This window comes from Camelina sativa, chromosome 9 (genome assembly GCF_030686135.1).
Source record: "Camelina sativa cultivar CO46 ecotype springtype chromosome 9, ASM3068613v1".
Classification (NCBI taxonomy): domain Eukaryota; kingdom Viridiplantae; phylum Streptophyta; class Magnoliopsida; order Brassicales; family Brassicaceae; genus Camelina; species Camelina sativa.
The window spans coordinates 18,332,793-18,360,236 of record NC_141888.1 but is presented as its reverse complement, the minus strand read 5'-3'; the positions used below and the strand labels follow the sequence as shown (position 1 = coordinate 18,360,236).

The 27,444-nt window shown below is 37.3% G+C and overlaps 5 protein-coding genes, 1 non-coding gene and 1 pseudogene across 8 annotated transcripts; 4 read left to right on the top strand and 3 right to left on the bottom strand.

The window, feature by feature from the left end:
• The first annotated feature begins 1,320 nt into the window (after positions 1-1,320).
• On the top strand, positions 1,321-1,421 carry LOC147938271 (small nucleolar RNA R71; annotated as a pseudogene).
• A 3,144-nt stretch (positions 1,422-4,565) lies between these two features.
• LOC104715254 (cation/H(+) antiporter 4-like) lies at positions 4,566-7,527 on the bottom strand. The gene is made up of 3 exons (XM_010432674.2): positions 7,215-7,527; positions 6,031-7,089; positions 4,566-5,935 (listed from the first exon to the last, which is right to left on the bottom strand). The coding sequence occupies exons 1-3, from the start codon at positions 7,476-7,478 to the stop codon at positions 4,805-4,807; spliced, it is 2,454 nt and encodes an 817-aa protein (XP_010430976.2). The 5' UTR covers positions 7,479-7,527; the 3' UTR covers positions 4,566-4,804.
• A 264-nt stretch (positions 7,528-7,791) lies between these two features.
• LOC104710960 (large ribosomal subunit protein bL9c) lies at positions 7,792-9,897 on the bottom strand. 3 transcript variants are annotated; one of them, XM_010427620.3, is made up of 7 exons: positions 9,555-9,897; positions 9,021-9,148; positions 8,853-8,898; positions 8,650-8,747; positions 8,515-8,562; positions 8,207-8,367; positions 7,792-8,028 (listed from the first exon to the last, which is right to left on the bottom strand). In XM_010427620.3, the coding sequence occupies exons 1-6, from the start codon at positions 9,705-9,707 to the stop codon at positions 8,247-8,249; spliced, it is 594 nt and encodes a 197-aa protein (XP_010425922.1). In that variant the 5' UTR covers positions 9,708-9,897; the 3' UTR covers positions 7,792-8,028; positions 8,207-8,246. The 3 variants fall into 3 exon arrangements, with proteins under 3 accessions (XP_010425922.1, XP_010425924.1, XP_010425923.1); XM_010427622.3 differs by having other exon boundaries at positions 7,792-7,971; XM_010427621.3 differs by having other exon boundaries at positions 7,792-7,964.
• Positions 9,898-9,960: 63 nt separating this feature from the next.
• On the bottom strand, positions 9,961-12,781 carry LOC104710959 (pheophorbide a oxygenase, chloroplastic). Its single transcript, XM_010427619.3, has 7 exons — positions 11,996-12,781; positions 11,447-11,682; positions 11,224-11,350; positions 11,001-11,137; positions 10,756-10,915; positions 10,393-10,677; positions 9,961-10,302 (listed from the first exon to the last, which is right to left on the bottom strand). Exons 1-7 carry the CDS (start codon positions 12,419-12,421, stop codon positions 10,048-10,050), a joined length of 1,626 nt encoding a protein of 541 aa, XP_010425921.1. The 5' UTR covers positions 12,422-12,781; the 3' UTR covers positions 9,961-10,047.
• Positions 12,782-16,673: 3,892 nt separating this feature from the next.
• Positions 16,674-17,722, top strand: LOC104715253 (glutathione S-transferase T3-like). Its single transcript, XM_087465555.1, has 2 exons — positions 16,674-16,834; positions 16,948-17,722. Exons 1-2 carry the CDS (start codon positions 16,674-16,676, stop codon positions 17,720-17,722), a joined length of 936 nt encoding a protein of 311 aa, XP_087321681.1.
• An 811-nt stretch (positions 17,723-18,533) lies between these two features.
• Positions 18,534-19,019, top strand: LOC104715252 (uncharacterized). The gene has a single exon (XM_010432672.1). The coding sequence runs from the start codon at positions 18,534-18,536 to the stop codon at positions 19,017-19,019; it is 486 nt and encodes a 161-aa protein (XP_010430974.1).
• A 4,935-nt stretch (positions 19,020-23,954) lies between these two features.
• LOC147938270 (small nucleolar RNA R71) lies at positions 23,955-24,061 on the top strand. Its single transcript, XR_015567670.1, has one exon. It is a non-coding gene; the product is annotated as a small nucleolar RNA R71 (small nucleolar RNA).
• The last annotated feature ends 3,383 nt before the right edge of the window (positions 24,062-27,444 follow it).

Genomic DNA, 27,444 nt, shown 5'->3' with positions numbered 1-27,444 from the left:
CCAAGATCACAAAGAGAATGAGAAAACCTTCCTGCTGAGATTGAGCAATCAAGTACAAAGCTTCCAGGATCTGGTAACTTCTCAGCAGTCTTACACTGAATTACTGCACTCACTTCCTTAGAGACAACCACTTCCTGCTTTCTCTCCTTCTTCCTCTGAACAGGCTGGTTCAACAGAATTGCACTGACATCTTTTGTAAGAAGTGCTCCTTCTTCAGGGCTCAAACCATTGGATACCATTCTCTTCACATACTGCTTAAGAGGTGGTGAAAGCTTTACTGCATCAATTAAAGGTTTCTCAATCATCACCTTATCCATCATTGCTTTGCATCTAGCTTCCTCCATCTCTTGCTTAGACTTTTTTGGCTTGGGAAAAGGAACCTTCGGTTGGTACACCCTCTCAACTGCTGGAACCTGAGATTTTGCAGTTTCTGGGTTCGTCTGAGAGGAGTGTCGACCGACACCCAGGTGGTGTCGATCGACACCATCATCTGAAACCAATAATTTGTCTGATTGCTCTCCCAATTCTGCAGAAACAGCTTAATCAATTTCTTCATCCCCCACTGATATGGCATTGCAAGCATGTTTTGGATTTGACTCAGTTCTTCCAGGGAGAAAACCCTCTTGCCTTTTAACAGACCCAGCAGTCTGTGCCACTTGACTCTCCAGCTTTTTGACATGAATATTCAAAGCTTCAAACTTCCCATTAAGATCAGTGTAGACATTGTCAAGCTTCCCATTGAAAGTCACTGTCATTTGCTCCTGACCTTGCAAAAGCTGCTCAAGCATAGCTTCCATCTTACTACTTTCAGCTGTTTTGGGAGGAGGGGACTGATATGAATTGTTGCCATAAGTCCTTGTGTACCCAGTGCCCTGTTGCTGCTGCTGATACTCTGGCTTGGAAGTGTAGCCTGAAAAGTTCCCACTGTAAGGCATGTTGCCTTGCTGATTACTGAATCTCTGACCCTGATTTCCATAGACAAAGTTGACATCTGCTTCTTCATTCCTTGTCTCTGGTTGTGGCTCAAATGTCTCAACTTCAGCAGCAAAGTGAACTGACTTCTTGCCCACAAGGAGATTATGCACTGAATCAAGCTTAGCATTAACAGAAGCTAGCTGGTTTGAATCATATCCTCCATGTAATCTCTTCCTTTCAGCATCTGCTCTCTTAGTACTATTGCTAGCAGCTAAGTTCTCAATCAAACATTCAGCATCTTCTGGAAGTCTTGTCTTGAAATTCCCATGACTTGTAGCATCTAAAGCTAACTGATACTCCCAGTCACACCCTCTGAAGAAGATACTTAGCAAGTGAACCTTTGAGAAACCATGGTGTGGACAGTCCCTTTGGTAAGCCTTGAATCTCACCCAAGCTGCTTTGAAAGCTTCATCTGGTCTTTGCTTGAAAGAAGACAGCTTGATTCTCAACTCATCTGACATTGCATCATCATAGAAGTAGTTGAGGAAGGCCACCTTGACATCATGCCAGCTTGTCAATGATCCAGCAGGCAGCTGTTTCAACCACTGAGATGCCTCTCCTGCAAGTGAGTAAGGGAAGAGTTTGCAGAAGATGTAGTCCTCAGTCACCCCATTAGCCTTGATGCTAGTCACCAGATCCTCAAAATGCAACAGTCACCCCAATGTGATCCAAGGGCTTCTCATTGGGCAAAGCAGAGAAAGGTCTCTGCCCAACTAGTTGAAAGTACGCAGGTTTCAACTCAAAATCATTCCTCTGAAAAGGGGGAGGAACAATAGCAGACCGGTTTTCATACACCAGATCAGCCCGATTGTAGTCAGCAATGGTCCTGATCAGATCCCGGTTGTTCTCCTGTCGTCGAACTGGGTTCTGTACGTGGTTGGCAGCTCCACCCACGTCTGCAGGTGGGTGTCGATCGATGCCACCTGGTTGGTGTCGATCGACACCAAGATCCGGCTCATCAACGACACCAGCTTGCTGGTTCACGACAGCCTGCTCGTTGACAACAGGTTCAGGAATCACGTTTCCTTCTGCATCAAGCTTTTGGCCCTGCTCATTGCGCAAATGGCCCTCTTGATCCCTCCAAACACCAGCTTCATCAAGCATGAGAATGATCGTATTAACCATCTTCAGAGATTTAGCTGCTTTTCTGTTCTCACGTGCAAGTTTTCCCAACTCTTTGTTTGTCAACTTCACAGTATGAACAGATTTGTTGCTCCTTGTGTGAGGTCTAGGAGGCATGCACCTGAAACACCAAAGAGAAGAAAAACAAAAACGTGTAAGCAGAAAATAAAAAGAAAAGTTTAGACGAAATTAAAAACTTAAATCTAATGGTAGATCAGAGAGTCCCCGGCAACGGCGCCAAAATTTGATAAGCTCAAATTAAACCCTAGAGCTACTCTCTCAAATTAAGAAGTCAATGCAGTACTTAGGGGTCGAATTCCACAAGGACTCAAGACTACACAATAAATTATAGAGTTTTTCAATTATGCTAAACAGATTAAATTGAATTGAAATAAAAGCAATGCAAAATATTAAAGAAAACTGTTGTAAATTCAGAAGATCAAAAAGCTAGGCCTAGGGAATTTCTCAGGAAATTATGAAATATTAAATAAATTAATAAATTAGGATTCAAACAATTAAGAACATATCTAGAACTCTAAACACTTTTGTAAATTAAATCAGTTCTCACTGCAAATAATATCTAAATTTAAAACCAGAAAATCCAAATCTCTTTGCAAAATTCTAGGTAATAAATCAGCTTTAAAAACAAGTTTAGATTGTTCACAAAATTATTAAATCAAATCTCTTCGCAAGAAATAATTTTGCTCATCAAAAGGTTTTATCAGGAAAATCAATTATATTCTCATATCAATTTATTTTCCTAGGGTATTAATTCTAGATGGCCAATCAAGGATTAATATGAAGAACAACCTAAGATGAAGATCTAGCAAGATAAAGAATCCTAAATAAACAGATCTAATAAATCATAAAATCTCTTTGAAAAACCCTAAACCTAACAAGCAAACTACTCAGACATAATCAATGAAGAACAAGACATCTTTCTGAATAATAAGCAATTGAAATTAAAAGAGTAAGAAGGAGTTTAGAAATTCTTCTCTACAAAGCAGATCTGATCTCTCTCTCCCAAAGCTCTCAAAATCTCACAGGATTGCAGGAAAAATAAAACTTGATAGAATAAAATTTTAGGGTTTGGAAAACCTAAAAACTATATATATATATATATATATATATATGTCCTAAAACACGTCAGGGACTAGTCTTGCAAATATGGAAAACTTCGGGCAAATTTGTAAAACTTCCAAATTTGGCTCTCTCGTCGGTTTGGACTGGGTGTTGATCGATGCTAAGGCAGTGTCGATCGACACCATCTCCTCTGATCGATTCCAAGTTGATTTCTTGCGGATTATTGCTCCAAACTGATCCAGATTGCTCCACTTTGCTCCTTTCATGCTAAAAATCTGTAAAGACTCAAAAACATCCTAGAAAACAAATCAAAAGACACTAAAAGACTCTTTATATCATGGTTAAAAACCACAAAAACCATGATATATCAGATTTCATTATGAAATATATTAGATGTTAAAACTAAAAATTGGAAAAAAGAAATTTGTGTTACAATGTTGGGAAATATCAAAAAGCAAACTATAGAATATTTTTTTTTAACAAACTATACACCAGGTACAAATAAAATAAAGTAAAATGAAAAAATAAAATGTTAAATTTAAAATTAATGAGAATGACATGTGTCACAAAAGTGAAGTGCCAGATGTTACATTGTTAAGCAAAGTTAGAAAAAACCTTATCTTATTATATAAGATTTATTAGAACAAATGTTCACACATTTCATTCTTTCCGAAATATTTTTCTAACCCTGTATCTTTGACATGGTTAACCTATGCAACCTTTTTGCTTTACACGTTTAGATTTTATTATTCTGAATGTTATTAGTTTTAACTTTATAGGTTTGTTCTATATTTGTGTAGCTTCATAGAAAGAGAAAGGGAAAAACAATTTTTTTTTTTTTCAAAAAACGAAGTGTAGTATAACTTTTTATTATTATTACTTTGGCACGTATTGAATTTTTTTTCATTGACGAGTAACTTACAGTGACGTTTTACTACGCAAATGGAGAATCAATCTTATCATTATTATTTGAGAAACGGTATAAAAATCAGGCATAAAGCAATTGTACTAATGTACATAAAACATGTAGCTGAGATACTTTTTATATCCTGAAATGCTATTAATACCCGTTTTCATGTAGTGCATATTCTGCCAGTTGGCTAAAGTCCCTAAAAAGTTTTATTTATTACTCCCTCCGTTTCAAAATATAGGATGTTTTGGAAAAGTTTTTTGTTTTATAATATATGATGCTTTCAAATTTCAATGCAACTTTTAGATTAATTTAATATTTTATATTATGTAGTATTGTTTCTGATTCGTTGAACTTAGTAAAAATTTCTTAATCTGCGTGTTTTGCTTAAAACATCCTATATTTTGAAACGGAGGGAGTACCATTTTTCTCATCATAGGCTTGGAAAAAAAAATTTCAAAATATTCACAGATAAAAAAAAAATCGAAATATATTCAACATCCAAAACATTGTAATGATCTCAAGAAAACTATTTAATTCTAAAAAATGTCTAACAGTTGGAAATTAATGACAATTGGAAATTACGAACTATGTATATGTGTCTTGCAGTTTCCACAAGTCCTAATGAAGTCCTTGTTGCCATTTCCAGCTGATCGATCGATGTTTCTGTCCCCAAAAAACACCTGGTCGGTCAGCTTTTGATATCATAAAACCCTAAATCATCTGTTGTTGCTGCTGTATCACCAACACAGAAGCTTGGCAATTAAAATCTTGTGAAGACAAGAGATCTCCAATGATGCCAAGCTCCTCGAACTCACTCCATTCCTCAAGCCCTTCCGTGAAAACACTCTTCCTTCCTTTTCCTCTTCCAACGATGAATAGTTCGTACTCATTTGCAATTGATTTCAACAACTCCGATGTCTGAGACGCGTCATTCACTACTTCCTCGGAGAAGGCAATGTGGCCACCGGCTACAGCGCTGCTCTTCGCATCTCTGAGTAGTTCTAAATCGAGGATTCGGTCCCAATCGGCTATTTGTTTGGATATCTGTTCGGAAGAGACGAGGGAAACCACTGTGACGTTGATTCTTGAATCACGAGCCATTCTCCTAGCGAGTGTTAAAGCTTCTCTATCGTCTTTACCTCCGAGGAAGAGCATACATACTTGGTAAGATGAGAAGTTTATAGCTGTCTCTTTGATTGTTCTTCGGCCAATGCTGCTTCGGTAAACAAAGATTCCGACAGAGCAAGGAGACATGTCGAGGACACTCTTGTTCAGTTTCCTGATCATCTTGCTGTCTGAAACAATGGCTGATCCATCAGCGGACCAAGTCTGGTGAAAAGGAAGGATGATAAGAGACGTTGTGTTGTTGAGAGCCAGCATACAAATGTCTCCATGCATCATCTTCGGTATCGATAAAGCCGTGTACGTGCTAACGAAAACAGAACCGAAATAATCTTTGTGGAACTGTTCGAATGAGACAACTACGTTTTCAGAATTGTAAGACGTGTTCTCGCTTTTACGTGTTTGCAACCTGTGAGAGATGAGGACAGGACTGGCTTGTCCCACAAGCTCCATCAAGTGAAGGACGTAAGTAGCTACAGGGTTTTCTCTTGAGGGACAAGTAGCTTCAAGGAGATTGATCACGGGACGTATATCGTCTGTTCTATAGATACACGATAGAATCCTAAGCTCGGAGTTTGGTTTCATGTGAAGCATGTTCCGCTTCTCGTACCCTGCGTACATCCTCGAAGGATCGTAAATGCGTCTCAATATCGGAGGTATGATTGCAGAGTTCACCAATATGTAAAGAGATAAAACCGTAAAGGTCACCGGTCGAAGGGTCTGCAATGAATATGAAAATGAATGTCACAGGTCGAATAAAAAAAACTAAAGCTCAGTTTCAAAGTGAATCAATATATAGATAGAGATACACTTACCCCTCTTTGATACCCGTAAGCGTAACCGCCAAACTCGAAAATGCCTTTGAATGACATAATAAGAGACAAAGCAATACAGTCATTTATTGGCACACCGTATAAAAAGGCAGGGAGAGTCGTGAGAGCAAATTTGACAAGAAACGATATAGACACGAGGATGGAGATACTCTTGAGATCTATCCAAGACTTCAAGATGGAAGTATCGACCTCTTCGGCGGAGGTAGCTACAAAGAATGGAAGTAATGTGCCGAAAACCACAGACTCAAACTTCTGAACGACTGCAGAACCCAAAGGTGGACCGTGGGGAACAGCTAAACCTAATATGAAAGGTCCTACGAATATATTTTGTTTGCACCAGTCAGCAAGAATGGCTGATCCAAAGACAAGAATGATGATTGCGTATACATAGAAATTTTTGACGGGACGACCAGAAGGCGTTCTCTTGACGATGAAGAACATTAATGGCCTGAAAATGTATATGGCAAACAAGACGAAGAACATCACTGTGCCTGCACGCATCATAGGACGGTTTCCAACGATAACATCTCCAATAAAAACTGATCCAAGACGAGTTCTCTCGTCCTTGAGTGCCTTTAAAAAGACTAGAACCGAGGAGAGAATCGAAGTGCTGAAGTCACTGATCACTGCGGAAGACATAGCTAGACGGCCAAGCTCTGAATTCTGGAGCTTAAGCTCGAAAAGAAGGTTTCCAATGACAGGAAACGACGAAAGGCATTGGATCAAATAGATCAAGATGATTTCAAAGGGATCCATAACTGGTTCTCCCTTTTTCGTCCCTACATCTTTTAGGATAAAGGAGAAGATAAAGGCACAAACCATTATCGAGAGTAACACAGAAGAAACACCGATCGCTATGGCTTTTCTCCCTGTGCTGCGGATCAGACCTAAGTCCATTTTGACTCCCATCAAGAACCAAAACATCATGTAGGAACATGCACCAACTAGACCAAACAGAGTCTCTTTGTAGTCTTCCGACGAGATGAAGTTCCTAGCCGGTGTATTCTCCTTCAGAAATGACTTGCTTAGGAGAATCCCAGTCTGCGAAAACACAAACACACGCATATAGACTTTGGTCAAGTTTTGAATCATTCAAATATCAAACACATGACAATGCAAACTAAGAAGAAGTAAAGATTTGAGGATTGATTGAGTCAAGTCCTTACAAGCATATGGGAGGTGAAACGAGTCATGCCGAGAGGTTTGAGGAAGAAATGGAAGAACTGCCAGAGAACGGTGACAATGAGGAAAATAATCTCAACATGTGGAAACATGTAATTCCAGAACTCAATGTTGGCGATAGGATCAGGTAGCTTCTGGGAAGGCCACAGCCCGTTCGAGCTCGGGTTAATGGGCACGACACCGCAGATCATGTTTGCATCTCTCCATGTATCTCTCAGGTAATGGTTCCTATCATCTCCAAACTCCATTGTACAAAAACTTTTTAACAAGAATAAACAAGGATGGTAGGAACAAGACGATTATGATTTTATAAAAATCGAATGAAAGAGCTATATATGTTTTAAATAAGAAGGTTAGATAACAGAATTAAAGAGAAGCAGTGAAACAAAAAAACATCTGGGTTTTGTCATTTTAAGAAAACAACTCTCTAAAAATAGTCAATCTTGTGGGAACAAGAGACGGCTACATAGTTTTTTACAGGTTTCTGGTTATGTGTTAGTTTTATTAACAGTTTTGTTAGTGTTAATTTAATCATTCTCATCACTTTAACAGACAAATGAATACAATAAAATAACTTCAATGAAATAAAAATAACTAGAAGAAAATATTATGTTCTTTTAATATCCAGAATCCACAATTAACATTAGAAAATAGCAAAAAACAAATGCAGCAAAAGATCTACAAGAGAAAAAACTTCACAAACTGGCCACTCTCTTTTCCCATTCTCTATGTTCCTGCAACCTCAAAACACCAAACACAGTGCAACGGTCCATCAGCATCTGCGTTTTGCCGCTAAACCTTTAAACGAAAAATTCCAATCAACGGCTAAATATTACCAACCAACATTTAAATGCTGATGTTGAGGGTTCAGGATATGGGTTTAACTACCTATTTCCAGGCGAATTAAGACAAAACGAACGTCTATTATCCAGTTGTGAAAATTATAGCCACATGATCATGGAGAATCAAGAAATACCTTGGCATGTAGGAGGAGTCTTGAGTTGTTGAAGGTAGGTTTAGTTGGCGAAAACGTTGATCTTAACTTGAGCAGTGACATCTGGGTGAAGTTTGAGTTCAGCAATGTATTCTCCGGTTTCACGGATTTCCGGGAGAGAGACGAGACGTTTGTCTATGTCCCTGCAAAAACCAGCCACAGGGAAGCAGATGAAACCATATTAGGTTTCTTTGTACAACAGTGAAAACCAAATGATACAACGAAATCGCAAGAAAAAGCTTTGCAAGTTTTTATGTGGGAACTGTTCAAAATTTTCTGTGTTATGTTACCTCTGAAGCTGCGACTTGATGATGTCGACGACGTCTTGTGCTGTGACACTGCAGGAAAATTTTAAAGTTAAGTAGAGGGTAGACATGATTCCCAAGACCATTAAAAATCTGTAGATTTGCTTGAACATGACTTACGATCCAAATATTAGTTTGCCTTTACCGCCTTTGCGTTTAACCTTGAAAGCCCCAACGCTTTTGAATATCATGGCCAGTTGTTGTGCCTCTTCTTTCACCTGCAAAAAGAAGAACAACAAACAAAATTCTCAGGTGAAACTCAAACACCAAAACTTTACATGATGAACAAAATGAAACAATGAATGTATTCATCTCAGATTTACCCTTTGCTTTTCTGCCTCTATCCTTTCATCTTCCATCTTCAATTCCCTGGAAACAGAAACAACACAAAAAAAATCAGAAAATGATGCATCTCACAGGCAATGTAGCAAGTAAGAGCTTCTGCTATGTGAATGGAAGTTCCATAGTTGAGGGTGACTTAAGCAGCTTACTTGAGCAGAAGTGGAGTCATAAGCTGAGCCTTTCCAGTGGGCAAGAGGAAGTTTCTGAAAAATCCAGCTTTCACGTCTAGCAATTGCCCTTGCTTACCCAAGTCTGTCACATCCTCTTTCAAGATTACCTAAAAGAAACAAAACAAGATTACCATTTTGTGTTTCATTCACTATCTTGGAGCTAAACTGGTATGACAAAGATATCTTCTTCGAAACTCAAATCACCATTTCCTTGCATTCCAATTTTATTTCAGATTTCCATCTGAACTACATTCGAATGAACAGAAACAGTGCATATGCGCCATAAGAAGCTGAAACGGAGCTCAGTTTTTCAATTTTTGATTCAGTTTTTACACTGATACAAGAACAAAGACTACGTTTTTGCACTAAACCCATAAATTAAGCTTCTTTATGTTTTGCTTTCATCTCAATCAAAATTCTCACTTCTCCGAGACCACAAGCTCAAATCGAAAAGTAACCTGAAACCCAAATCAAATTCTTGGATGAAACACTTGAAAGGTAATGACTTTATACCTTTCGAAGTTTCTTGGCTTTCTTCTGGGAAACAACTTCGAAATTGAACCTTCGCTCGGCTACTTTTAGGGTTTCATTTCCTCCGCCATTGAAGCTGTGACCCCAACAAGGTGAGGAACTCCATGAGAGGGACAACGCTGTCGAAGAAGCCATTGCGAAAGCTGAGTTCAGTTCCGAGCAGAGATAAGAGCGTTGAAGTGTGTTATCTTCTTATCGGCGTAACAAGGTGAAGTGACGGATGTTTTTCTTATGTTTCTAATTTGACCCCCTAATTATTCTTCTTTTTTTGTTTTTTTCCTTAAACTTTTCTTAAGGTTCAATTTTGTACCCAAAATATCCATTCGATGAATAGGCTCTTGGACTGGAGAATATATACAAGAAGGCTTGATACAGTATGGTACAGGTGTAATGTAAACTGCTAGAAGTTTTCTCTGGTATTTTAATTTACAATGTTTGTATGATGATTGTACAAATATACTAATATACAACACACCTATTCGATTTCAGAGTGGACATAATCCCTAAACACAAAGTTCTTCTCTTGTTCATGTAAAGCATACGCAGAAGCGGCTGAAATCAGGGATAGACCAGCCAGAATCAGCCGAATCTGAACATCAGAAGGAACACCAGCCGTGGCGGCCCAGAAAACCGTCGCGCCAACAAGAATCTTCTTGAGGGTTTGGAAACCATTGTAAGCTCCTTTGCATGAAGAACACACTTGTGTATGCTGGTCAAATCTATCCAGCATCTGTTTGTTCAAATTACCATATTATTCAGACATGTGTGATTGTAGATATAGAGATGAAAGGATGTGAGGACGCAATGATCGACGGCTCACCTGGCGCTTGGTTAAGACAGTGGAAGGGAGAGGTTGGTTAGCTGTGGTGGAGCCGAACCATTCAGGCTGACTCTTTCCATGCCGTCTGAGCCAGTTTCTAAAGGCTAGAACGAAACGGTCTGCTTGAGTTGGAGTGAATGTGAGCTTTGTGTACTCTTTGTTCACGTCGTAGTCCGATGACTCCATTGATTTAGAGAGGAATACTTTCTCTTGTCCTTGAAGTACGATCATGTCTCCGTCATAGACTAAGTTCGAAGTCCAGTGTTCATACCATCTTGGTACAACCTAACAAGGAACCGTGTCAGAAGCAAAGTTACACAAGTAAATCAGAATAAGAGATGGAATACAAATTTGTTTTATTACTTGCCACCAAGCAGGTCCGGGTACAGAGAACTGGAAGAAGTTACGGGCGCTGCAAACGATGGAACGTGTTTTTCCAGGAGCCATTGGTATATTGAATGAGCAAATCCAAATTACCCATTTTTGATTACCAGCGACTGGTAGCTTAGCATCTATCTCAATCCTATAGACAAACATACACAACAGCATTAAGTAAGAAACTGTAAGGTAGCTACTTATTATGTATTGTGAGGAAACTAAAGACTCACTTGTTCATAGAATAGCACGGAGCAACAAATTTTGCAGTTATCCTTGGATTGTCATCATTTGCACCTTGGAAACCCCAAGGCCCACTTGACTCCACTTTGAATGGTAATGGTTTAGCTCTGTCTCTTCTTCCTGTAACCTGTTTACAACACGAAATCATCAGCTGAGGATAAATTTTCTTGGCGAAGATTCAAACACATTGGGATCTTTGGGCTAGAGAACCACCTTGTGATGAGCAAAATCGATATGGGAAGGGTCAGATACGTTCTCCATGAGAGTATCATATCCATAGAAAAGATCCCTTTGAATTGACACCGTTGAAAATTCCGGTTTATCAAAGTCATCTGGCAACCTAAATCATTAAAGACCAAAACATTCAACAAAACGAGTATGCTATGAGCTATATATGTTCATGAAAGCCTGAGAAGATCATCCTTTCGCTCGTTACCTAGGGGGTTCAGTTGAATTGGCTCTATCCCAGCCATTTTCATCAGGCCACACAAAGAGAAGACCTTGAGACACCATTGCCGGAAACTTAATAGCGCAAGCTCTCAGGGATTTAACAGCACGAGCTTCAGGACCTGAAGTAGCAGCCTGAGGAATCCTCGTGCAAGATCCGCACCCACTAAAGGACCATCCATGATATGAACATTGCAAGTGTCCATTCTCATCTAACCTCCCTTCCTACTTAAACCACAACGCATCAACACATTACACATCCACTTCTATATATATATATATGCATATCATGCAAAGGTCCAGAAACTTATTAAAGCTCAAAACTTGTTTTACCACTTTAAAGAAAGCTTCAAAACAGAGCAAAAGTGTCTACACATAACTGTTCTGATTCTGATCCTAATATTTTATTATAAACTTGTTTTGAAGCTGGCCTAATTGGAATACTTTATTCATCATCTCCAATACTTTATTCTTCTACCTAATGAAACTACTTGTTCAAACAGATAGAGAGAGAGAGAGAGAGGGAGAGAGAGATTACAGAGAGAGGAGCGAGCCGGTGAGGGCAGAGGTCATCAAACGCAGCCCATTTCTGATCATTCCGATCAAACCAGAGGACAAGGTCTCGACCCAAGAGCTGAAACCGGGTTGGTACATTCGGATCCAAATCCTCAACCAAAGAAACTGGATACCAGTGGTCTCTCCACTTAAACTCAGACCCTTCTTCTTCCTTCTCTCCGCCGAAATCTTCTTCGACCTGCTTCTCCTCCGCCGGATCCGAAGTGGGTACTGACAGAGGCGCCGCCACGCGTAGAGGGTTGTTGAAAAGTTTCGATCTTGATGGAGAAAACGAGACCTTGAATGAGAGTTTTGCGGAATTGGTGGTGTGTGATAAAAAGGGAATCTTTTTGGATTGGGATTTGGTGATTGTTGTTGCAGAAGTTGAAGAGAGTAAAACTACTGACATTTTTCTAAATTTTGGTTTTTTTGGTAATAGATTTTGATGTTTATTTACTCTTTTGATGAATCTATATGAAGCTTCTGAAATCAGCGAGAAGAATGAAGAAGAGGAGGAAGAGGAAGAAGAAGAAGAGTTTGCGTGCAAGTATGCAATATCCCGTGGCTATCGATACCATTTGTTTTGTAACGAGAGAAACTGTGAACAAAATGGTTTAACACGTGGAGAACTTTTGGCACATCTGTATCTGTATCTTATAATTCACAAGTAAATTCTTTGTTAACTGCAACTCTTTCCATCTGACATATATATATCTTATAATTCACAAATAAATTCTCTGTATGTACCTCACAAGTAAATTCTTGTTAACTGCAATTCTTTCCATTATCTTATAGTATACCAGAGTTATAACCCGCGCACACGCAGGACTATAATTTTAGATTTATTTATGCGAACTGCTGAATATAATTATATTTAATATTAAAAATATAAATCTATATCGATGTCAATTAATTTATTTTATTAAGTGATATATAAGTTATATATTTCTTTTAATACTTGTCACAATTAATTCTTTCTTTATTTTGCAGTATACACTCGTCATCTCTTGCATCTACTCTTTTTCACATTCTATTATTTCACTTATATTATATTGATTATAAAGACATATCATAACTATTTTTCATATTTTTTCATCTTCCAATAATTTATTTTATCGGTTAAGTGATCATTACTTACTTACTAACATAGACTAAAAAAAAACTTAGAGAATATACACACTCTTTGTCGTGAAGTTTCTTTGACAGTGTTATATTACACGTAAATTTTGCTTCCTAGTAATGAATCTCATAATTGGACTTATTTCTATCCATAAACATCACATTATAACATCAAATAATACATTTTATCTTAATTGTTTGACAAAAGAAAAATTATTTTCAGGTATATTATTTTTTTACTTTAAAATATGTATAGTCTACTATGTTTCTATATAATGTTCTTGTGTTTTGATTTTTCCTAAATCCACAAACTCATAAGATTATTATAACTTTTAAATATGTGTATTTATGCAAAAATGTAATACTTTTGAAATTTCAATTAAAACTCTACAATCTACCACTACATTTGTAATTATTTTTTATTACAAATGGATTTCTCCAATTTCTTCTTAGTATTTTTTTCACTATTATATTTGGTATTGGTGATGTTCAGAATAAGTTTTCTTTAATATGTTTTATTACAAGTAACCTTATACATTTCTCTTATAATATATATATATATATATATATATTATTTTAATTTTTGAGCACTTGATTAGTATTTTCTCTTTTTTGTTTGGAAATAACTTTGTTTAACAAATTTTACCATTTTGAAAACGATAAATAACATAGATCACTCAAGCTACTTTAATTATTTATACTATTTAGAATTTTATATAATAACATGCACCAAATCTTTCTAGTTTCAGTCAGTAACATGAATTTATAATTTAACATCAACAAACATAGTCTCAAGTTTATATTACTAATTATATTATACTATAATTGAAAATAATAAACTGACCTTTTTTATCGATAACATGAATTTATAATTTAACACCAAGAATTAAATAATCTCTTGATTTAAAAACCTTTAAATTTCTGTGTTTTTAACTCTTATTTTTTCTACCCTAATAGTTGTAACTATTGAAAATAATTGTTGTTCTATTAAATATATGATAGCGCTTTTCTTTTCTCCTATGTCTAGTCATTTTACAAATATTTACACAAATATTATATGTTATGATAAAAATATCTAATTTTATATTTATGTAATCTTTATTTATATTTTACTTTGATATTTTTTTCATTTCGTTTTTGTTTAATATTTTAGTTTAAAATGTAAATTTTATTTTTAGTAATTATAAAAATATTATAAAATAAGTGAATTAATTGATGCATTAATTTTAGATTTTATGTTTCTTTAATGAAGTGGATTAATTTGTTAAAATTAAAAATAAAAAGTGATGAGGTGGAAGAAGGAGAAGAGAGAAAAGCCAACTTTATATATATAGACTCTCTCTATCCTTCTTAAATTAATATTTTAGAATTTTTCTTTGTCTCTAAAAAATTAATGTTGTATATTTAAAAAAAAATAAACTGGTTTTTTTACTTTATGTTTTCTCCACATGTCATGCTGTATAAAGTCAATATTTTCTCTTTCTACTTAAAAGTAATTATAAATTAATTTATAAATAGAACTTTAACTTTTTCTTAATATATGTGAAAGTGGCAAAACATCAAACTATCAGGGACAGAGGGAGTAATTCACAAGTAAATTCTCTGTTAACTGCAACTCTTTCCATCTGACACCTGTCATAAGTCTCAAATTTTTATCTTCCGCTATTTTAGCTTTAAAACACTTATTAAAACAATTAAATTTACTTTTAACAAATAAAAAAATGATTGAAAACTACGCTTCCAAAAAGAAAAAAAAAACTGCAACGCTTCCCTTCCCCACGATCTTATTATGTCCACTTCTCAATTCTTCAACAATAAAACACAGATGATTTCAATTCTTCTATTTCTGATTCATGTTTGGGAAATTGCATTGTATAACCAACAAAAAAATTATACAACTAAGACCACCTCTACTGGTAGTGACTCTCAGTATTGCTCTTTAGATTGGGCCCCAAAATTGTAATTAAAAATCTATGTTCAGGTCCATTACGCTGAGTATCGATTCTTTGGGAAGCAATTGAAAAGAAACGGTACGTGGCACACATGGATTGGATGATACAGAACTATAAAAGCTATTTTTTATTTTCCCATTTTTATCTTTATTTGTCTGCCGACTCTCTCTCTTTCTTCTCTCTCGACAGAGAAGGCGACTCGACGGCGATTACGATGGAAACCGGAAAAATCTGTGGATTCACCTCTAATCCTTTGATTTTTCCGGCTAAAACAGGAAGGTTTTGGTTGAGGAAGGCGATGGACACTGTGATCGGCTTAACCCGAAAGATTTGACGCTTCTGATCAACCTCCTTCTGCGACAACGACGGCGGCGGTTTCTTCTGATGGCGTTAAGCGGATGGCGAGATCCACTGGGAGACGAATAACAAGAGAAGGTTTTTCTTCTCATATCTTACTTATTGCATGTTGTTAATGTTAGGTTTTAGGATTAAAATCTATTTGATTAGATGTTCAATTGGTTTTGAGATTTGTTTGGAGAGATTACACGTTTCAGCTTAAATAGATTGATTGTCTAATAAGATGATATTTGTTCCTTGTGTTTTAGATTGTATAGGGATGAACCGTCTTTGTGTTTTAGATTGTAGAGGTAATCATGCTTTTGATCCTAGTTGAACAATCAATAACACTTGACGGTTTCTGGTGCTTTAAAGGTTTACAAGACAGTGATCTAATCTTTTGATCCTAGTTGAACAAACAATAACACTTGACGGTTTCGGTGCTTTAAGGGTTTACAAGACAGTGATCTAATCTTTTGTAATGTAATTGTATCCGGAACTCAAATATTTTAGTTTGAGTTCTTTGGTTATGGGATGAAATGGTATGAGTCGTCTGTTTAGTAGTATTGAGATGAACCGGCTGTTGTTGTATTTGATTGTGATAATGTTTGATGTTTTTAAATGTAACCTGTGTGTTGTTCTTAGGAGTGTAGCTGAGTTTTGTTTTATGTTTTGTAATTGTTATGGTGTGATAAATATTCACTCTTTTGTCTTGTTTTGTGCGAGGTTTACATCAACCGGACAATGGGGTTTGATGGTGAAGAGTGGTCTTCATCAACTTGACATTGGGAGTGTAATCTCTTACTTGAAAAGGTATGCTCCTTTTATGTCATTGTATTTTTGTTCTTAGGTTAAGCTTGGCTATGTTTTTGGGTGAACCGTTTGTTGATGTGTTTTTTCTAACAACTGTTTGAAAATTTTCATAAACCGTAACCATTTGTTTGTTTTTTAATCAAAAGAAATTGATATTTGATTTGAAGCTTAATAAAAAAATAATTTACTGGTTTATTCACAAAATGATTGAAATTGAAATTATTCTTGACTTTAAATACACCTTTGATGTGCTTTTGAACCTAAAGATTTTTTGAAAAAGTTTTGCAGTTGTCTATTCAAAGAGATATAATGAAAAGTATATCTCCTTTGTACTAACCATTCATTAACTTTAAACAAACCTTCACCTCAATATAAACCTTCAATGTTAACTTTAAACAAACACTAACCTAATCCATTACCCTTTTCTCTACAACACAATCAATGGATTCTAGAAACCCTTTTGGTAGTGAATCGGAAAATTTCATGGATCTTTTGAATTCTCGAAAAAAATCCAACGCTTTTGCTTATTTCGAACAAACCTCTCAGCATATCCAATTTAGCTCTCCTTTCTCTACTCAGCCTACTCAATTTAGCTCTTCTCAGTCTGTCCAATTTAGCCCTCCTTTCTCCTCTCAGCCTGTCCAATTTGGCCCTCCTTTCTCCTCTCAGCCTATCCACACTATCATCTATTCTCTTCTCAACCGGTTAATCTTAGCACCCAATCAGAATCTGAAGACTGTATTGAAGTTACGGTGGACGACAATGAAGAAGATGGAGGCAGAGGAAGTAGGAAGAGGTGGAGTGCACATGAGGATATCAACCTCATAAGCGCCTGGTTAAACACAAGCAAGGATCCAGTTGTGAGTAACGAGCAGTGGTTAAATAGCTTCTGGGTGAGAGTCGCTGACTACTACAAATCAAATGGTGGAGGGAGCGGTTCAAACGGTCGAGGGGCTAGTCAATGCAAGGCCAGGTGGAGCAAGATAAACCATCAAGTTAACAAGTTTGTTGGATGTTACACACAAGCCAGTACTAGAAAGAAGAGTGGAGAATCAGAAGACGATGTGATCAAATTGGCGCATGAGATTTACATAAACGACATCAAAAAGCCATTTATTCTAGAGCATTGCTGGAGGGAACTGAAGCATGATCAGAAATGGATCAGGGAGGAATATAGTTCCAAGAGGATGAAGCTACAATCAGACGGAATATACTCACCGAGTCCAGCCAATGATGGAGCTGAGATGAGGCCTCCGGGGGTTAAAGCTGCAAAGAAAAAAGGGAAGAAACCAGCAGTTAGTCCTGATGTGGAAGATGGTTCCTTCGGCAAGTTAGATAGGATCATAGCAATGAAGGATCAAGAACAATCGGCTAAAGAGAGGCACAGCAAAATGAGGTTGCTAGACAGCCTGCTTAACAAGAGTGAACTAACACCCGCTGAAGAACTACTTAGAGACAAACTCGTTGATCAAATGTTGACAAACATTTAGGTTTCGATTTCCATTTCCATTACACAAAACAAATTTCCATTTCCATTACACAAAACATTTGTTATGTTTAACTCTTATTTAACTCTTCTTTAACTCTTATTTAACTCTTCTTTAACTCTTGTTTAACTCTTGTTGTGATTAAAAGAGTTGTGTTTTAACTCTACTTGTCTTCTTCTTTTGTTTCAGGTTTTGGGACGACGTATGAAGGTTGGTTGTCAAGCGAATGGAAGCTGTTTCGTCTAAAGACCCGTGAATGGGTGTTGTATTCTAGTGTCATTCATGGGTATCTCTTGTTATCAAATATGTGTTCTTTTGCTTGTTGTTAGGACTATCACGGGTCTCTCTTGTTATCAAATATGTGTTATTTTGCTTGTTGTTAGGACTATCACGGGTATCTGTTGTTCTGCCCTTGTTGTCGTCTTGCATTGTAACCCCTGAATGAGTGTTTTTTGGTTGTGTCTTTTGTAAGGGCTATATATTGATCAATGCCATGTAGAACTTCATTTGCTTGTTCAAACTCGATTCTTCTCATTTATTTTCTCTTATCAGCCGATTATTGTTATCATCATTTCTTCTTCTCATCATTTCTTCTTGTTAAATTTCCATACCCATTTCCATTACACAAAACAAATTTCCATTAAGAGAAACCCATTTCCATCACACAAAACTAATTTCCAAAAACCTTACACCAGAAAACCATTTCCATCACACAAAACTAATTTCCAAAAACCTTACACCAGAAAACCATTTCCAATACAAAATAATCATAACTTCCCACAAGCCTAAAAATAAAACCCAAAATTGTACAATAATGTCTAATTGGAGTTCTGATGAAGAAGTTGATGAAATGGTAGAGGAGGAAGTTGATAGTATAGTGGAGGAGATTCAATACAACTATACTCAAGAGGAAGTACCACCAGCTCCAATATTCCATAGAGTGCACATTAATAGAGACCGCGAAGGAGGCCACATTCGCTTATGGAATGATTATTTCAGTAAGAATCCGACTTACACTAACGCTACGTTCCGCCGTCGCTTTCGAATGAACAAACCATTGTTCATTCGTATTGTTAATACTATTGAGAATGGAGTCCCATACTTTAGACAAAGACGAGATGCTACTGGAAGGCTCGGTCTTTTTGCACTTCAGAAATGCACGGCAGGTATCCGTATGATGGCATACGGATGTTCGGCAGATGCGATGGATGAATATTTACGACTGGCTGAATCAACCGCCCACAAATGCCTTGAAAAATTTGTAGATGGAGTTATAATCTTTTTGGAGACGAGTATCTGATATGCTCAAATTTACCCTAGAGCTCAAATTAAGAGATCAATTGTAGTACTTAGGGATCAAATCCACAAGAACTCTAGATTCACACAATAGATTTAATAATCTTTTAATTATGCTAAATCAAAATATTTAATTTTAAAAACAATGCAGAAACAGAAAATAAAAGAGTTGTAAATCAATAGGAATAAACGCTAGGCCTAGGGAAATTCTCAGGAAATCATGGAAAATCAGATCAATTAATTAAGCAAGCAGGATTCAACAATTAAGCACCGTTCTTGAACTCTAAACACAGTTGTAAAATAAATCAGTTCTCACTGCAAATAAATCAGTTGTAAAATAAATCTAAATTTAAAACCAGAAAATCCAAATCTCTTTGTAAAATTCTAGGTTAAAAATCAGCAATAAAATCAAGTTTAGATAAGTTCACAAAATCACTAATTCAAATCTCTTTTCAAAAAGTAATTTTGCTCACCAAAGGTTTTTGTCAGGAAAATCAATTATATTCTCATATCAATTAATAATCCTAAGATCTAAATCCAGATGACTAAGCATAGATCTAGCATTAAGAACAACCTATGGTGAAGAACAAGAAAGATAATAAATCCTAAATTGAGAGATCTAATAATCCATGAAATCCCTAATGAGAAACCCTAAACCTAACAAGCAGGTCTACTCAGACATAATCAATGAAACACAAAACATCTTCTGAATATATTGCATTAAGAAAGAGATTAAAGAAGAAGTAAAGGAGTTCTGAATCTTCTCTGAAGAAGTCTTGATTCTTCTCTCGAGAAGCTCTCAAAAATCTCTCACAGGGTTTGGCTCTCAAAAGTTTCAGAAAAAAATAAAGCTTAGGTCTAAACAATGACCATAAAAATCCTATTTATATTCCTAAACACATCCAGGGACTAATGATACAAATATGGAAAACTTTGGGGCAGCTTTGTAAATCTTCAAAACTTGTGGGAAAACTTCCAATTTGGCTTTGCATCGATCGACACTATGGCTGCATCGGTCGATGCATCCTCTGAATTCGGCTCTCAACTTCGTAGCTCAGCCTCAATGCTTGATTAAGCTCCAAATCTTCCTATTTAGCTCCATTAATCTCCCATCCATTCTAAATCCTATAAAGACTCAAAAGACTCTAAAAATACCAAAAAGACTCTATAAATAAGACTTATATAATGGCTAAAAACACCTAAAAACCATGATATATCAACTCCCCCAGACTTAGCCTTTGCTTTCCTTCAAGCAAAACATAAACTTAGCCCTGTGAAAGAGGTTTGAAAACGCAGGAACTCATTTTCTTTTTAAAGTAATGCCATGATCATCCAAACTATAATCCATATGCTTAGCAGATAAATCCAAATCGAACCACCATGTACTTCTTCGTTGACATTCATAGCATCCCAAATTCAAACCAAATTCCACTACTTCCCCCATTAAGCCTTCATCGGTGGGTTTCATCAATTTGATCAATATCAAGAACCTTCTAGACTCATTCCCGTACAATACCATAACAAGCAAGACATATCTTTTACCACATGTGGTACTCTTTCTCTCCCCCAGACTTATTCTATTTATTCTTCCTTAGAACTTTGCTTTGTTTTTTTTTTCTCAAAGTTGTAGGCAAATAATGGGGTCATCGGTAATTTACCTACCCCTCGCTTCCAAGCTTTGTATGATCATTTGACTCAAGAGTAGAATAATGAGGTCACAGGTAATTTACCTACCTCTCTTAACTGATGAAAATCATCTCATCTTTTATTCTCTCTTTTTTTTTTTAACAAAGCTCTCAGGATTTTTTTTTTTTAACTTGAATCAAGGAGAGGAGTACCATTTTCTTTTGAAATCTTACTTGTCAGGTATGAACAAGGAGTCAAGCTCTATGAACATCAATCTCCTTGATGAGTTAAAAAGAAAAGTGCAGAAATTACCTCAGGCTTTTATGGATTCTGTTGGAAATTCGGATGTCTCTGGTTCACTGGTCAGCCTTTGGATTTTTCATTAGTCGGATTCTGGATTCAATCTGCAGCATTAATCAACCAAGGCAGTACACTAAAAATAAAAATCATAGTTCCAAACAAAATTTTTGACTCAATAAAACAAATTTATTTTATTTTATTTTTTTTGACTGATTCTCAAAAACAAAAACGTAGTAAGTAACTGCCTCCCCCAGACTTAAACAACACTGTCCCCAGTGTTATCAAGTAATAGATTGGCGAAGAAAAATAAACAAAAACGAATAAGTATTGAAATTGTGAACAAAAATGTGTTACCAATCCGGATGTTCTGTGTCGAACGATGCTGATGGTGTATCGGTCGATGCACTCTGCAGATGCAAAGAGTTCGAACATTACTCCTGAGTTAGCTGTGTTTTTCTCATTCCTTGGATGTTAGCACTGCTAAGAATCACTCAAACACAAGATTAAACGCAACATGATAGATAAAAGTTCATAATTCAATGCAAATTCAAACTGACTCAAAGCAAGAATAAAAATGACTCAGTTTAAGTGGAAAAGAAAAACCTATGATTGGGTTGCCTCCCACTAAGCGCTTGTTTTCAGTCATTAGCTTGACTGTGTCGGATTTCAGGCATCCGGCGAATCGGAACATGGAAATGAATGCTTCCGAGAGACTGGCCTCTTCATCCAAGGTGATGTGTAGGCAGTATGTGCATGAGATCTGCCAAGGATGTGAGGAACAGGACCAGGGCGGGATTTAGGTATGGGTGGCTTCCTTTTATGTCATGAAAAATCATCAATAGAAGAAACAAGCGCTCTACGATAATCTCGGGGCTTGGTTAACTGCAAAACAGTTTTTGTACCTTTGAAAGTCTGATTGATGATAGGAGAAGGTTTGGGTGAAGAAGATGTGTACCTTGGCCTTACTTGTGGGTTCTTGACTGTGGAATGGTGAGATTTCAGCTTTATAACTGGTCTAGGACTTGCAGCTAAGGAATCAACTCGATAATCTTCGGTTTTGGACAAGTTCGAGCCGATTCTGGAAGGTGTGTCGATCGATGCAACAGCTGCATCGATCAATGCTTGGCCTGCAACTCGTGTTTCTTCAACGATTCTACAACTAACCTCTGAAATCCGTGTTTCCATTATAAAAACGTCACTACCAGCCACTTGTCATGCATCAGAACCTCATCATGATCTCTAGTACTTACTAGATGATCTCCACTCCAATCTTCAAGCTTAACAGCTAGTTTGCTAACTTTCTCAGCAGTCTCCAACTCTTTGACATACCCAGTAGTAATGTCTTCATGAGGCTCTATGAGTGGATCATCATCAGAAGCAATCTCCATAGAAAATGTCTGACCATCAATAGTGGGAGCTCTTCTCAGCTTGTCCATCTCAAAGTTCATGACCAAATCATCCACATTCAAAGATATGTGTCCTTTCTTAACATCAATGATGGCACCAGCTATAGCCAAGAAAGAGCGTCCTAAGATGAGAGGATCACTAGGCTCTTTGTCATATTCCAGCACCACAAAGTCAGTGGGAATCATGCATTCTCCAATCTTAACCAGAATATCTTCTAAGACACTTTCAGGAATCCTTCTGGATCGATCAGCTAAGATAAGAGAGATCCTAGTTGGCTTGAAATATGTCATGCCAAGTTTCACAGCAACACAATGTGGCATTAAATTGATATTAGAGCCAAGATCGCAAAGTGAGTGAGGAAACCTTCTTGTGGAGATAGAGCAATCTAACACAAAACTTCTAGGATTTGGTAACTTCTCTGCAATCCTACTCTGAATCACTGCACTTACTTCCTTAGAGACAACCATCTCCTGCTTCTTATCCTTCTTCCTCTGTGGAGGCTGCTTCAACAGAATTGAGCTGACATCCTTTGTAAGCAGTGCTCCTTCTCAGGACTTAAACCATTGGTGACCATTCTCTTGACATACCGCTTAATCCCAGGAGAAAACTTGACTGCATCAATAAAGGCATCTCAATCATTACCTTGTCCATCATAGCCTTGCATCTAGCTTCCTCAAGCTCCTGCTTAGACCTCCTAGGCTTAGGAAAAGGAACCTTAGGCTTGTAGGCTTGCTCTGAATCAGATGGTGGAACTGGAAGAGAAACCGAAGCTGTCTGTAGGGGGTGTCGATCGATGTTGATGTTGTGTCGATCGACGCTTGATTGAGTTTGCATCGATCGATGCTCTTGTGTAGTGTTGATCAATGCTGGCTCAACCAACGTATCTTCATCTCCTTCCTTCACCAAAATTGCATTACAAGCATGCTTGGGGTTGGACTCTGTTCTTCCAGAAAGAAATTTCTCTTGTCTTTTCACAGACCCATCAGTCTGAATCACTTGATTCTCCAGCTTCTTGACATGAGTGTTTAATGCATCAAACTTCCCAGTCAGCTCTGTGTATACAGAATCAATCTTCCCATTGAAGTCTACTGTTAACTTCTGTTGACCTTCCAAAATCTGTCCAATCATTGATTCCATCTTGCTCTCTGAATTGGGTGGAGGGAGGGGTTGGTAAGAAGAAGAACTATAGTTCCTAGTGAAGTAGTTGTTTGGATTTCCTGTGAAGGAATTCTTCTGACCAAATCTCTGATTTTGATACCCAGCTCCATACACATAGTTGACACCTTCTTCGCAAATCTCTGGCTTTGGCTCAAAAGTCTCAACATCTTCAGCAAAATAGACAGACTTCTTTCCCACAAGAAGATTGTGCACTGTATCCAACTTAGCATTCACTGCAGCAAACTGATTTGAATCATGGCCTTCATGTGCTCTTTTCCGCTCTAAGTCTGCATTCTTGGCACTGTTGCTTGATGCTAGCCTTTCTATCAACTTTTCAGCGTCATCTGGGTACCTTGTCTTGAAGTTCCCATCACTAGCAGCATCTAAAGCCATCTGATATCTCCAATCAATACCACTGAAGAAGATACTGATCAACTGCACCTCTGAGAAACCATGATGCAGACAATCTCTCTGGTATGCCTTGAACCTTACCCAAGCAGCTTTGTAAGATTCAGCAGGTCCTTGTCTAAAGGTGGAGAGCTTAATCCTCAGCTCATCAGACATCACATCATCATAGAAATAGTTCAAGAATGCCACCTTGATGTCATGCCAGGTTGTCAGAGATCCTGGTTTCAGCTGCCTTAACCAATGAGAAGCTTCCCCAGCAAGAGAGCAGGGGAAGAACTTGCAATAGAGATAGTCCTCTGTGACTCCATTAGCCTTGATGCTTGTGACTATGTCCTCAAAGTGTTCAATGTGGTCTAGAGGCTTTTCATGTGGCAGGTTTTGGAATGGCCTTTGTCCAACAAGAGCGAAGTAGGCAGGCTTCAGCTCAAAATCATTCCTTCCAAAAGGAGGAGGAACAATTGCAGAGCGGTTCTCATAGAACAAGTCTGGTCTGTTGAAGTCCGCAAGAGTCTTGACAAGCTCTCCATTGTTGTCCCGTCTGCCCTGAAGAATCTGCCGGTCATTACCATCCAAATTTGCACCATTCGCACCAGCTCTGGCATTGCATCGATCAACACCAGCATTGCGTCGATCGATGTCTACCTGGTTGCGTCAATCGATTCCATCATTGCGTCGATCGATGCAACCTGCATTCTCATCGACCACGACGAGTTCTTCTTGAATAACCTGTCCATCAGCATCAAGTTTTTGGCCTAGTTCGTTGCGCACATGACCCTCTTGATCCCTCAAAACTCCAGCCGCATCAGGTCTCAGTATGATTGTGTTGGCCATCTTCACTTACTTGGCTGCCTTTGTGTTTTCACGCTCTAGTTCTCCTAACTCTTGGTTTGTAAGCTTAACAACTGGACCAGTAGGATTTTTTCTGGTGCTAGGCTTAGGCATGTATCCTGAAACACACAAGAGAAAAGAAACAAAAACGTGTGGGTAAAATAGAAAAAGAAAAATTTAGACAAAATCAAAGATTTTAATCTAATGGTGAATCAAAAGAGTCCCCGGCAACGGCGCCAAAATTTGATATGCTCAAATTTACCCTAGAGCTACTCTCTCAAATTAAGAGATCAATTGTAGTACTTAGGGATCGAATCCACAAGAACTCTAAATTCACACAATAGACTTATTATTCTTTTAATTATGCAAAACCAAGATTGTAATTTAAATAGCAATGCAAAAACAGAAAATAAAAGAGTTGTAATTCAATATGAATAAACGCTAGGCCTAGGGAAATTCTCAGGAAATCATGGAAAATCAGATCAATTAATTAAGGATGCACGATTCAACAATTAAGCACCGTTCTTGAACTCTAAACACAATTGTAAAATAAATTAGTTCTCACTGCAAATATTATCTAAATTTAAAACCAGAAAATTCAAATCTCTTTGTAAAATTCTAGGTTAAAAATCAGCAATAAAATCAAGTTTAGATAAGTTCACAAAATCACTAATTCAAATCTCTTTGTAAAAAGTAATTTTGCTCACCAAAAGGTTTTTTTTAGGAAAATCAATTATATTCTCATATCAATTAATAATCTTAAGATCCAAATCCAGATGACTAATCAAAGATCTAGCATTAAGAACAACATATGGTGAAGAACAAGAAAGATAATGAATCCTAAATTAACAGATCTAATAATTCATGAAATCCCTAATGAGAAACCCTAAACCTAACAAGCAGATCTACTCAGACATAATTGTAATAACACAAATCATGAATAAAATAGATAGCATTCAGAGATTAATAGTAGAAGAAAAGGAGTTCTGAATCTTCTCTGAAGGAGTCCTGATTTTTCTCTCCAAAAGCTCTCTAAAAATCTCTCAGGGTTTTGCTCTCAAAAGTTTCAGGAAAAATAAAGCCTAGGTCTAAACAATGACCATAAAAATCCTATTTATATTCCTAAACACGTCCAGGGACTAATGATGCAAATATGGAAAACTTTAGGGCAGCTTTGTAAATCTTCAAAACTTGTGGGAAAACTTCCAATTTGGCTTTGCATCGATCGACACTGTGGCTGCATCGGTCGATGCATCCTCTGAATTCGCCTCTCAACTTCGTAGCTCAGCCTCAATGCTTGATTAAGCTCCAAATCTTCCTATTTAGCTCCATTAAGCTCCCATCCATGCTAAATCCTATAAAGACTCAAAAGACTCTAAAAATACCAAAAAGACTCTATAAATAAGACTTTTATCATGGCTAAAAACACCTAAAATCATGATATATCATCTGGCTATAAGAGAAAAACTTGACTTGCAGCTAATGGATGTAGTGACCGCATATTTATATGGTCCAATGGATAAAATATATATGAGATTACCAGAGGGTATTGAGCTTAAAAATAAGAATGGTTCTCGAGAACAATACTGCATAAGGCTAAACAAATCCCTTTATGGACTGAAACAAAGTGGGCGTATATGGTACAATAGATTGAGTGAGTACCTAGCCAAAGAAGGCTATAAGAATGATCCCATCAGTCCATGTATTTTTATAAAGAAGTTTGCAAACAAAGGGTTTGTAATCATAGCAGTATATGTGGATGATTTGAATATCCTAGGAACCTCTGGAGAAATTGCCCAAACAGTTGAATATCTCAAGAAAGAATTTGAAATGAAAGACCTAGGTAAAACAAAGTTTTGTTTGGGATTGCAGCTTGAGTACATAAATGATGGAATCCTTGTGCATAAAATGACATATACTGAAAAGGTACTCAAGAGATTTAATATGGACCAGGCTCACCCATTGCCTAGCCCAATGGTTGTGAGAAGTCTAAATTTGGACAGTGATCCATTTGGTCCAAGAAAGGACGATGAAGAGATTCTCGGTCCGGAAGTGGCATACCTCAGTGCTATAGGAGCGTTAATGTTTTTGGCTAGCCACACTAGACCAGACATTTGTTTTGTCGTGAACCTCCTAGCAAGATTTAGTTCTTGTCCGTTTGGTGGTTCCTTGTCAAGAGCGTTAATGAAGCCGTGAGTGCGTTTGGTTGAGATCAATGACTCAACACATCAGGTCAGATTGTGGCATGGCCGATGACAAGGAACCAACCGTCATATATGAGGACAACACCGCTTGCATGGCACAGCTCAAGGAAGGTTACATCAAGGGAGATCGGATGAAGCACATTTTTTCTAAGTTCTTCTTCACACATGAACTACAAAAGGCCGGAGAAGTTCAAGTGGTGCAAGTTCCATCTTGCGACAATTCAGCCGATCACTTCACCAAATCATTACCGACATCAACATTCAAGAAGCTCACGCACCAGATTGGGATGCAGAGACTCAAGGACTTTTAGTGATGTTTAGAACAGGGGGGAGTAATACGTGCTGTACTCTTTTTCCTTCACCATGTTTTTGTCCCACTGGGTTTTCCTGGTAAGGTTTTAATGAGGCAGCATCCCCAAGCGTATTATGGTGATCTCTTAGCATCCGCACGGTTATGTCATCCAAAGGGGAGTGTTGTAAATCACTAAGGATGGATCT

Bases quoted from the DNA above. Each gene is read 5' to 3' on its own strand.
- LOC104710960 (XM_010427620.3), bottom strand. From the start codon at position 9,707: ATGGCTTCTTCGACAGCGTTGTCCCTCTCATGGAGTTCCTCACCTTGT. The intron at 8,899-9,020 runs GTAAGCTGCTTA...TTCTGTTTCCAG, and splicing joins ATGACTCCACTTCTGCTCAA to GGAATTGAAGATGGAAGATG. The intron at 8,748-8,852 runs GTAAATCTGAGA...TTCTTTTTGCAG, and splicing joins TAGAGGCAGAAAAGCAAAGG to GTGAAAGAAGAGGCACAACA.
- LOC104710959 (XM_010427619.3), bottom strand. From the start codon at position 12,421: ATGTCAGTAGTTTTACTCTCTTCAACTTCTGCAACAACAATCACCAAA. The intron at 11,351-11,446 runs GTAACGAGCGAA...TTAATGATTTAG, and splicing joins AATTCAACTGAACCCCCTAG to GTTGCCAGATGACTTTGATA. The intron at 10,678-10,755 runs GTAATAAAACAA...GTTCCTTGTTAG, and splicing joins CCGGACCTGCTTGGTGGCAA to GTTGTACCAAGATGGTATGA.
- LOC104715253 (XM_087465555.1), top strand. From the start codon at position 16,674: ATGGATTCTAGAAACCCTTTTGGTAGTGAATCGGAAAATTTCATGGAT. The intron at 16,835-16,947 runs GTCTGTCCAATT...GGTTAATCTTAG, and splicing joins ACTCAATTTAGCTCTTCTCA to CACCCAATCAGAATCTGAAG.
- LOC104715254 (XM_010432674.2), bottom strand. From the start codon at position 7,478: ATGGAGTTTGGAGATGATAGGAACCATTACCTGAGAGATACATGGAGA. The intron at 7,090-7,214 runs GTAAGGACTTGA...GTGTTTTCGCAG, and splicing joins GTTTCACCTCCCATATGCTT to ACTGGGATTCTCCTAAGCAA. The intron at 5,936-6,030 runs GTAAGTGTATCT...TATTCATTGCAG, and splicing joins CTTACGGGTATCAAAGAGGG to ACCCTTCGACCGGTGACCTT.
- LOC104715252 (XM_010432672.1), top strand. From the start codon at position 18,534: ATGTCTAATTGGAGTTCTGATGAAGAAGTTGATGAAATGGTAGAGGAG.